The following is a 12,104-nucleotide window of genomic DNA, read 5'->3' on the forward strand; positions in this document are numbered from 1 at the left end:
TGTAAACTGAATTCTAGCGATATATTGACGTGCAATTTCCAAAATGGTAGATCGCTGTATTGAAAAGATTATTATAGCTTTATTTTTGTAAATATTTTTGTATTGATTCAGACATAGAATAAACCGCAACGCTACAGCGTTTAACAAAAGCAAACTCTGATATCAATACAGGGAGGGCAGCTTCGATTCCACCTACTTGCAATGGAGCTGGCGCCTACGGTCGGCGCCGAGTTACAAACATTTTGAAGGAGCACAACCAAGGTGCACACTCTGATAGCGTGACCTTTGGTGCACACTCCTTTGGGTCTGGTTCAATGCGGCAAGTATAAATCTAGCTTCACGGTTGAAGGTGGTATATGAAGCTGTGTAATAATAAGGTAATAAAAATAATAATGGCAGCCCAGGAGGATGTAGACGTACAGGGCTAAACCATTTCTGCGATGCAGAAAACGTGGACGGAATCACAGAATTTAGCAAATAAAATGGAATGTAGTACAAAACAATTAACAGAATATTCACTCTTTTGGGCAAAAAGTAGTATTTATCTAAGGTCTTTTGCCCCCTGAAAACAGATTTCATGTAGATGTTGCCATTACATCAACTTTGTGCAAATTGATGATTCTATCTTAGAAAGAGGAACATCAAGAATGTATAAGTGGAAGTTGCGGTTTCCCGTGGCATCTGTATCCGTGATTGGCAAAAACCAAACATGGGAAAGCAGGCACTAGTTGTTGCTTCATCCAACTGAAGAGAAGATCCCCTGGATGTCCATTCTTTCCCTGAACAGATTCAATTGAAGGAGTCCCAGATTAATCATGTGTAAAAGTAAAACAGAATGCTACACATGATTAATCTGGCTTGCAAATGCTTTTGCAAGACGCTGTAGAACAGGTCCTTCTAGGACTGTGTTCAATTTTTACACACACTGCTACACCTTCGACTCATGTTTCATTTAGAGTATACAGTAAGTTAGGCGTGAGTTGTGTTTGTGACAGTCACGCAGCTGTTCTTAAATAATTTGATGATCTGATACAGTGACAGCTGGGTTGTTGTTGAGAGGCCTTCAGCTTTTGTTTACAGCAACATAATCTCCCACTAGCACACAAAAACCCTACACGGCGAAAATAATGGCGTATAAAGCCAGATCCTTAGGGCAACATATGCGGGACAGACGGCTTAAAGTTTATAGAGCAGTCAAAGAATATCCCTGCTTAAGTCATTAGTTTTGGGATATAAAAGTAACAATTTCTCTTTTACTCAACGTTTCAAAATATCACACTATAGCTGTAGTGCATGCACTCAGACACTAACAAGAGCAAAAGGGAAGTCACAATTCACATTTCCCACAGATAAGTGTTTTGCAAACACTGGTGAGTGCGAGATAGTTATAAAAATTACATAAGGACCCTTTTTTTTCTTCCTTTATCTTTTGTTCATGGAAAAACTACTTTAGAGCCATCATTCACTCTGAATGATCCTCCTATAAAAGCACAACTGCTCCATCACATCAACAAGAGCAAAAGTCCTGAAGTCAAATTTGTTCTTAGTGTTTTATGAGTTAGTGGATGTCTTATTACAGTAAAAGCGACAATGCCTGATAGCATAGATTAATGGCTCCGTGTTAATAACACAACAAAAAAAACTCTCCTTTTATGGATCCCATCGCACAGGCCATGTGCGATTTCTAAACCTGCAGCGGGTAATGTGAAGTTAAAGGGCCGTGTATAATATATATAATTTAGCCCAGGATCTATACTCCTGAAATATGACTAATGAAAATGGCGGTAATAATTAGGGATCTCCCAACGTACAACTTTTCACTTCTGATACAAAGACACACCAGTTATTTAAATTGACCAAAACCTATACTGAGCCGATATACTGATTCTTGTAGAGTTGCATGTAAGGCTGGAGGACATGGATTGAAGTTGCATCTCAATATATTTCTCAGTTTTGTTTGTATTGTTTGTATAAACAATATAAAAAAAAACTTTAGAAAAACCCAAATAGATGCCTGTGCAAACTTATGAAAAATGTTTTTCCATTTCTACAAAACTCTTCCAAAATAAAATTTTAGGAATACTCAATATAATAGTAAAAATAATATGATAATAAAAATAATCTTTATTTGGAGCTTCAAGACTTCAGACTATATATCCAAATAAGTGGGTGATTATCTCTCCCTCCATATATTTCACAGTTTCTCTGTCATTGCCTCCTTTTTATGAGAAGAGAATCATACCAATACAATTGATTAGTATAACCACTCATGCAGAGCTTTAAACATATATTGGAACTACAAGCAGGTATTTACCAGCTTTTCTTTCCTACTTATCGTGTTAAGATACATCTCTCTTTCCCTCCCTCATGCCACAGCTCCCCCTCCTCTAGGCTTGATATCTGATTATTATCCAGCCTCGGTGGAATGTTGGATAAGGCTTGAACAAGTGATATTATTCCAACAGAACAACAGTCAACAATAGGTATGAGAACAGCTGACCCAGTTGCCAATGTGAAACATAAACCTAAACAAAAAAAAAGGTAGACGCTCACTAAGACTAAGATTTCCAGAAAGTTGTCAACATTTCTACATCCTGCGTGACAGACACAGGATGACAGCTCAAAAGAATAAACCAGGACAACTGTGCTGTAATATGTTCAGCTAAGGTCAGCTCCAGGTCAAGTCATCCTCTTCTAAATTTGACAAAACCTTCCCAAGGGCAGTTTAAGTTTACCCAGCTCTCATGGAGTATCATTGGCATGTAGAAATGTTATGTATGGAACTTTAAAATACAACATACTACCTTAATACTGTATTAGAGGAGTCATTTGTAAAGATCATTTTACGGGGGAGTGTTGGCCTAAGGGGTTAGAGCAGTGCGTCTGTCCTCTGAGGAGGTTGAAAGTATCCGGTTTGATTCCCACAGGCTGCACTCTGGGTCTCTGAGCAAAACACTTAACCCCACACTGCTCCCCAGGAGCCGCACAATGGCAGCCCACTGTTCCCCAAGGGGATGGGTTAAATGCAGGGGTAGATTTCTCCAGTGTGAGATCAATAAAGTTCAGTTATTATTATTACACATTAATACTGCAACAGAATATGCAATATGCAGATAAGATTCAACCATCATGCCAGGGGCATATTTTAGGGATAGATTTCTACCCTACTTATAGGATATGGCTCCGGTTCCTGCAGTGGGAATGATGCGGTAAAGAAACAGTCCCACAAAACAAACTTGTTTGCTTGAGAAGGTTGCAACAGTGACCAAATACCTAAAGACTAACAGATTGTAGTAACAACTTAGCTCTGCAACCATAATCAAGTACACCAATTAAAACAACTGCTTTATCATGTCTTTCATTAAGGTCAAATGCAGAAAAAAATACTAAATTACGCTACACAAAAAAAAGAAATTACACATGGCACACCAATTACCAGGGCACTGCTTCTTGAAAAAGAATTGAGCACAACCTATAACCTTGGCATTGATGTCTGCAGCTGGGAACTACATAGTTTAAAAACAGACCTGTGATTATCTAAGTTGAAAAAATTAATGAAAGTCGGCCTAGATAAGGCCTTTGCTGCAACTTTGACTCAGCGAATGCAAAAACATAAATCTGCATGTGGAGGACGAGCCCCTTTAAGCTTAATCACAAGAATTAATTTCATTTACCGAGCGTGTCTTTCAGGTTCTTGACAATGGAGGCCTTCCTGGCGCTGTTTTTCCTCTCCACATAGTTGGACGGGACGAAGCCGGTTTTGTTGGTGGCATTGCGGACCCTCCACCAGGATTTGGAGTCGTCGAGTAGCCAGAGGCGCTCGTTCTTCTTGATGTCTAGCTCCTGGTCCTGTTGAGCCATGTAGTCAAACTTGGCGATGACAATCACCTCTTCAGTCATCTTGACCTGGGGGGACTGATGCAGAGAGGCAAGAGGCATCAAAATCTTTGTTGGAATATCATCAATTGCAAGATTAATACTGTCAAAAAGAACTCATAATGTAATTAAAATATTAATCCAAGTATTACACATTCAGGCCCTCTATGCAACTAATATATATTTTCTGTCACTTTTTGGCGTAAAAAGGGTTTTGTTAAGTAAATTACAAGGAAGACTGTAGTCTAAAAGATACATTTTGCATGTCTGCAATGAAACAATTTTAACCTGATTAACACGGAAGTATTTGATTAAATATAGCAAGTCATGTTACTGCATTCTTGATCAACATTATCAGTCATTTTCCCAATACAGGTTGACTTTTGCAAGGCTAATCACAATCTGCCTTCCTTCTTTTGAAAAAAATAAAAAAATAGATGTTTAGTACACACAAACACATATTCTCACACAGACACGTGTACATGCTGCTCCTTATCCTTAATGTTTGGTTTAATGTCGACTGAAGTCAAATTCATGCTTTGTGCATTCAAACCGAGTTAATGAAGTCGATTCCGATCTGAATAATTTACAAGAGTTCATTGTGTGTTTGCTTTGTGCAGCTGTATTTTAATCTGCCCACATAATGTTACTGAAGAGAAATATAGACTTTCCCTGACAATTTCATCTTTAACCTTACTGAGAGCATGGATTATAAAATAAAGACTGCTGCATCCAGTCTGTGTGTCATATGATCTGTTCTGCTATGCTCAGATATCCCCAGCTGTCCCAGAGGAGCTGTGAAGAGAGCAGCTGAAACACTAACTATTAACAATAACGAAATTCATATTAAGACAGAATATCTGCTAATCCCCCCCCAAAAAAATGATTAATGGGATTTGGAAAATCACAAGTAAAGAAGTGCTTCACAAACATAATCCTAATATAAACAATTTAAAATCTATAAAATCTATTTTTTTTTATTCTACTGCATATACATGCTACTGACCCTAATAAAGTTGCCACCTGGAACCAAATATAAGCATATGCCTAAGATTCAAGAGCTCAAAAGGTTTCTATGGATTTTCTATTTTAATATAACGGACCTTTCTTTTTAAGAAATTCACAATTCATGAGGAAGGAGAGGAATGAAGGCTAAAAGAAAGGAGATGAGTACAGCACAGGGAAGGGAATTAGGAACTGAAAGGAAGGGAGGTTCGGAAGGTAAGGAGGGAGGGTAAAGGAAGTGAAGAATTGGGGAGGGAGGAATGAGAAAAGGCTATGAAAGGACAAAAGGAGAATATGAGGAGGAAAGGAAAGAACATTATAAAGGCCGAAAAAGGGGATGGAAGGTAACTGTAGGAACTATGGCTGGACAATTAACTGTATTAGCAATATAACTGCAATTTAGAAATATCCAATTTTCAAATCACAGAAGCACTCGTTTTTTATTGGCAATACATTTAACAAGAGTAAGTCACTACAGGTCTCCCTCCAGCCCTTTAGGTGGCGGTAATACAATTAAAGTGGGGAGGCTGTCGCACAGGAGGGACGAGAGAGTTGCAGCTAGCCCCTAGATCTATGCATTACAGGAAAGATAAGAACTTTTTTATGCAAATGTTACAGTAATGTCCTGAAACACTGCACTCTGGTTAAGCAAGCATTCAAGGTCATGAAAAAACTGAAAGCCTGCAGTAAATTATCAACATGCATGTGCTTAGTGCAAAGGGAAATCTTAATCACAATACTGATTGAAAATAAACACAATTTAGATTTTTGGCATATTTGTTCATCCCTAGAGCCCTTGCTACAATATTCTAATCATTATCAGCAATAACAAAAATATTTATTGCTAGTAGATAAGTATCTACAAACCTTAAAAGAGTAACTGAAGCTTAATAGGCGTACCTGTTCTGCATCAAAGCTGAGAACTAGCTGGGCAGATGTTCTGTTGACCTGGAACAAAAACAGAATGGACATCAGAGTTAAAATTGCAGTAGGCCTACATTATGAAATAATGTGACAAAGAGGATTGTAGTAAAACAGCACCTCTTGCAGTATACCTTTTTTTCAAGAAGGTACAGAACATAATTACCCAAATATACCCAGCAAAATAAAAGTAAATAATAATAATTCTAGACAGATTTTCACTATTTAAATGTCATCCTAACCCGACATCTTAATTCTCTTATTGAAACAAAAGACAATCATTTTCTTATTCAGACTTTAGAGCTAAAAGCTTTCTAAATGACATGAGATTTAAATGATTTACTTTCGAAGAGGAAACAAACAAATAATAATTAACATAAGCCAAGAGGATGATAAAGATTATTGTAATATGAAGGCCTACTACCATGCATGAAGCAAGTCTCTCTCCAAGGCTTGATGATGTAGTGAATCGTTTTAATTTTAGATCTGGCCTAGATTGGTTCTCGCATGCAAAATGCTGCGTCTGTTTGAGCTCAGTTATTAAATACAGAGGGCTCTATTATCTTCTGTGCTTCATAACTTCCCTTGAAACATCTAAAATTATGATTTTTGGGAGACTGTGAACCACTGTAAAAATTTTCTCTTGTCGAACAAAGCATGCCTTCACAACGGCAAGTCTTGTGACCTAAGCAGCCACCATCAGAGTTAAGCTACGCTTAGTTTAACATTGCAGATACTTGGGTCAGCTATGGTGGGGAGCAAGGCTCGAATGAAGTGGCTCCTCTGATGTCATGGGAGTGGATGAAGTTTCACCTCTCCCCCACCATGACTGACTTCAGGGACCAGACAGTGACTTCATTGAATGTGAGAGAGGCTTTTTAAATGTATTTGAAGCAGCAATGCTGTCTAGGTTTCAACCACAGCTGGCCTTGAGATGACTGCACAACCTGATCTTAGGCAAGCAAGGGTGAAGGGAGCCGAGCAGACTTTCAGCATGGTTAACCAAGACTAGAAGAGGAGAATAAGATTTAAATCTCATCTTACAGTCGCCCAGCCAAAATAACAGCAACTTTGGACCCTCAGCCAAGAGGCTCGACAAAGATCCCCAAAGGTCTGCTCACACTAGAAAAGAATAAATGATAAACAAATAGGGGTAGCAGTATGCTTTATTCGAATAAAGTAGTAGCATTAGGGTGTTCACTGCGGTTAAATCTTAAGGCATGTTATTGCCTGCTTCTTTTCCATTAATTACATTAGTGAACACTGGGAGAAATGCAAGGGAGCGGCACACAAAAACAAAGAGCTGATTTACTCTCCTCGAGTGCCTCAGTCACTCCAACAAAAGGCAACAAGCTCCCCACTCCCTGGGTTGGACCGAGTGGCTGTACGTTCGCTTCATCCCACTTTCCTTTCTCACCATAATCCTGTTTCAATCATTTAATGTTCGACCCATCAGTAAAGGACTCCCTCTTTCATCCATCTTACATTTCATGCCGAATTCTGTGTCTTGCTCATGTTCTTTATAAATCAGTTTTTTCTCCAACATCTGATTTAGCAGTCGTAAAATTCCATGCCAGTTCTGCAGTGGCTTAGAACAGTGTAGATATGAGGGACGTTCAAACCAGGGGGTGACAGATGCTCTGAGATAATCACGCAGCTGCAGACAGAGCCGAGGCCAGTCGCCATGCTGAAGTACTGAACACCAGGTCAGGCAGGTCAAACTGCTCATATGGTGGCACTACGGATATTCTTTTACACTGATCCAAACCAGCAGCATTTCTTCAAAGTTTGGTAACTCCAGATTGGTTCTGTAGGCCATTTTAGCCTTTAGATTATCTAAGCAAATAGCTTCTACGATAGATGAATCAATTTAGTTTGTGACCTAATATGGCAGATTTTCTGATCAGTAATTGGCAGTTTCCTTTTTTTAATTAATCTTCTAAAAGTGACACTCAGTCTGGCAGTAATTTTTATCATCAATAAGGTGTTTTAACAAAGCCAGAGGAAGCATGTTAACACAACTACTTCAAAAGAGTCAATATTCTTCAACATGTCACAATATGTTGAGACATGTCTGCTTCCATTCAGGTTGTTTCTTAAAGAGACAGCAAGGTGTTAGCAGAAATCAGGAAGAGAGTCTTTTATACCATGGTTTTTCCGTTTTAGCTTTTGTGTTTTTAACTTTTGGTCCATGAAGCTGGGCTCCATGCTAGTAAAAGGTTATACCAAGGTTATGATTACAGAACCAGTACCATACCATTATGCTTCCAATGAGATGCCAAAGAAGTGACCTGAATTTTATACAGCTGCACAATATAAAGAGAAAAGATTGCTGTCACGTTAGATTGCCTCAATTAATTGCCCTTAGGCATCAGTATGTACAAGCATACTGAAGCCTGAGGGCAACCAGCACCAAGTGTGTCTGACTGACCCTGTGATGAACTGCTACAGGATCACTTTAGAAAGGCACCAGCCCCTGTACAAAAAACAAGGCCAGTAACTAGCATATATAGGCAAAGGATACATAGTATAGACAGCATTTTAGAATTTGGTCAATGCTTTCTGTAACCAGCTGTCAGTCTACGGACAAAAATGTTTTTACAGATAGTTATACATCACACCTGGTTCTTGAAAATGCTTGATATAAATATCAAGCATTACAAAGAAGCAACCAATAAGGACACAAGCACTAATTCAGGAAATTACACCATCACTCACACAGCAAGTGAATAGGTTCAAAGATTTCTTTAGTAACATTTGCAAGCCGTCTATTTCAATTCTGCCCCCATTTAAAAATATTTTTTCTACTCTATATGTTTATCTTTTTAAGCATAGTTACATTTTATTCTAAATAACTGGTGATTCTGTTTTGCAGTTTCATGATGCAAACCACTAAAAGTGAAATAACTCTGGGGGAACCGTAACTAAAGGTAATTCCAGGTAACCTATGAAAGAAATCCTGATCTGGAGCAGATCCATCATTGATCTAAACAATATGTAGGGAATTGATATTACTATGAGATGAACTTTGAGGTCGATTATAAACATTTATTATTGAAAAATCTCTTTTGAAAAAAAAGTGACTGCAAAAAAAAAAAAAAACACTTCTGCAGCATAAATACAGAAAATCACATCCGTGTAATTTTTCAACATCTCAGTTTTTATTCCAAAAGTAAAACTAGGATGATACTAAAAAGAGATTTTGGTTCATGTGGTACTTGTCGAGGCAGGTAAAGGTGGAAGTGATGCAGCACAAGATTGTAGAGTGTTTGAAGCAAGGAAGTGATGTCAGAGGTTTGTTCACAACATTAAAAGGGCAACGAAAGAAAAAAAAAAAATATATATATATATATATAACATAATGTCAGTCTGTGTTGGTTATGGACCAGAATACCAAGATTAATATTGAATAATAATATCTGCCCGAATATCCATATAGATGAAACCATTATATATTTTCCAACAACTAGATGATGTGTGAAGTTAATACATTAAAACATGTTGACAGTTAGATGTAAATTATTGGACACTACTTTCAAGATTTAGACTATAAAGAAGGGCTACCAAAAGTCGCCCCTCGAGGGCTATTATTGTACCGGTTCTAGTGGTTTCCATGTCTCAACACAGCCGAATCCGATGATTGCAGTTTAGCAAAAGCTTGTTAATCAGCTATCAATGGTAATCAGCTGTGCCAAAGCAAGGAAACCTCTAAAACCTGCAGGACAGCTGCCCTCGAGGGCCGACTTTGGGCAGCCCTGCTAAAGGGTCAAATGTCGATAGTCAGTGTAGGACATACAGAGCATTATAACAGACCTATTTAATCCATCTCTTTAATGCAAACACACAAAGACTTGTAAACAAGAAGTTCCAAAACAATGTCTTATCTGTGTAATTAGTGGCACCTAGGGCTGCAACTAACGATTATTTTAAAAATCGATGAATCGGACGATTATTTTTTCGATTAATCGATGAATCGGACAAAAAATATTTTTTATATTAACCTCTTTATTCCAAAATAAACATTTTAGACAGAACAAACAAGCACACAAGTACAGGTTGCTCATTAACTGTACTGGTGCAATATGAAAAATAAATGTTTGTGTTAAAACTACGCAAACTCACATGAGAAATGTAGCTGTACATCCACAAAATATAGGGTACTTTGTTTCATAAAGCGCAAAAAAAGACATTTTTGTTTTTAAAAGCCCCTAAGGGGTTCAAACAATAGGCCCCCCCATTTCAACAAATGAGTTTTTTTAGACTAGAAGAGTTCTGCCTTTTAAGACAGGAAAGTATAGCAGTTAAAGTTGCTACTTGAGAAAATACTGAACCATAGAGATAAAAATAGCCCTGTGATTCAAATTATAAATTGTATTTGGAATAAAAATGAGAGAACTAGGGGTGTTAAAAAACACATCCTCCAAAGACAGATATTTACATGGGAATGTGGCATATTTGTGGCATATATGTGGCATATATAATTGACATATTACTGATCTTGCTGGATTTTATTCTGCTTTACTTCCATAAATTGCAGGATCTTCTTTACTTTATCTTTGCCAGAAGATTTAAACTTTAAAAGCCTTGCCCTCATAATTTGCAAGTTAATTAATTTATAAAGTAAATGTAAACGCTGCTTAAGCTAATTCAAATGAAATTAAAAGTAAAATAAGTAGCCAACCTTATCACTGTCTGTAACCTACTAACACGGTAAGGAAAGCATCAGATGAGCTACCTGAGAAACTAACGTAACGTTTCCCCACTTTAAAACGAAACAAACATGGTGGTTCCGTGCCATGTTAATTTCTTTTGAAAAAAGTTGCATGTTATCACTTTTTTCGCTTTACAAAGCGCAGGCTATTTTATTTATTGTGATCAATTTGCGCCGTCAATCCCGGTGCATGCGCGCTTCATTTGCAGTCTGGACGCTGAGGCTCTGACTGCAGCGCTGAGAGGGACTCCTGTGGGAAAACGCGGTTGGGGTGGGGGAGGCGCCCCACGGCAGAGTAGGAACGATACATGCTTTCACGTAAGAGTCTCCAAAAGCCGCCAGTGACACCGAAAAAAGTTGCCAGATTTGTCGCTAGTCGCTTTTTTGAAAAATAGTCGCTGGAGGGGTCTGAAAAGTCGCTGATTTGGCAACACTGCGCCTGCAGCGCTGGCTCGCTCTGCCATATTTTTTTTTTCTTCCTCTTTCAGTCAAGAGGCAGTGATGACGGCGCGGCGGATGACGCAATAATCGCGCGACACAACTAATCGATGATGAAATTCGTTGCCAACGCTTTTAAAAGTCGATTTTTATCGATTTTATCGATTCGTTGTTGCAGCCCCAGTGGCACCCAAAACAAATGAGAATAAAATTTTAGGGCAGAAGGATATTGCCAAAACTAATATCCCTACTTCTCCATTAAGGTTGATAGAAACAATATATAAAAAAAAATTAAATTAAAAAACTAACAAGAAAGCCGACAACAGAATCCTGAACAACCTTCTGCAATTGACAGGTTGACAGTTAAAATGCCATATCCACAACAACAATAATCTTTGTTAATGAAATTTTGTTGAGAAACCCTGTTCAGACTACACATAGATGCAGAAAGAAAGAAAAAAAATAGCCAAATAGAAAGAGTGGATTTTGTCAGAGTAGCGTATGAAATAAGTGGCAGTCTATTTTAGGGCTGAAACAATTAATCAGATAATTATGATTAATCAATTATTGAAATAATCGTCAAATAATTTAGTAATCCATTAATCATTATCTGGAGTGTAGAGACTCTAAAACAGCTGACAGTGCGACCCTACTTGAGCAGCAATTATATCAAAATTGTAAAAAAAAATAAAAAAAAAAATACGTAAACATTACACAAAATCTTTTTTGTCTGTCAATATGCTCCATCCAGAACTACTCAAGAGGAAAAGTTGCAGCTGGTTTAATTTAGCAAAAAATCTTCTTTAAAGAACCTTTAGCTATCCGAATATTGATCGAAAACAATCGACAGATTAATCCATTTGCAAAATAATTGTTAGCTGCCGCCCTGGTCCAATTCATCATTACAAGGGATAATGATGTGTGTATATACATTTTTGGGTATATTTACTAACCCTGATGACCAACTGGCCTTGTGGGGACCAAAGGCTAGTCATAATGTGGTGGACCCACATTTTTAATATAAGGGAGTCAGTTTAGAAGTTGTGAATTTAGGTTTATAAATATACTGGTGATGGTTAAGGTGTCAGAGTTAGGCAAAAATACAAAACCTACATTTAATGCAAGTCAATGTAAAGTCCCAATATGGGGAGAA

General features: G+C 37.8%; 1 protein-coding gene across 1 annotated transcript in view; it reads right to left on the minus strand.

Moving 5' to 3' along the window:
* The window catches only part of nck1b (NCK adaptor protein 1b), a 50,565-nt gene that overhangs the window by 14,198 nt on the left and 24,263 nt on the right, over positions 1-12,104 (minus strand). Inside the window, exons 2-3 of the mRNA XM_038293676.1 lie at positions 5,782-5,829; positions 3,675-3,915 (exon numbers count right to left, since the gene is read on the minus strand). Coding sequence (XP_038149604.1) covers positions 3,675-3,900 — 226 coding nt within the window. The 5' untranslated portion in view covers positions 3,901-3,915; positions 5,782-5,829. The remainder of the gene's footprint in view (positions 1-3,674; positions 3,916-5,781; positions 5,830-12,104) is intronic.

Source organism: Cyprinodon tularosa, unplaced genomic scaffold (genome assembly GCF_016077235.1).
Source record: "Cyprinodon tularosa strain WSP-4 unplaced genomic scaffold, ASM1607723v1 ctg33, whole genome shotgun sequence".
Taxonomy (NCBI): Eukaryota; Metazoa; Chordata; class Actinopteri; order Cyprinodontiformes; family Cyprinodontidae; genus Cyprinodon; species Cyprinodon tularosa.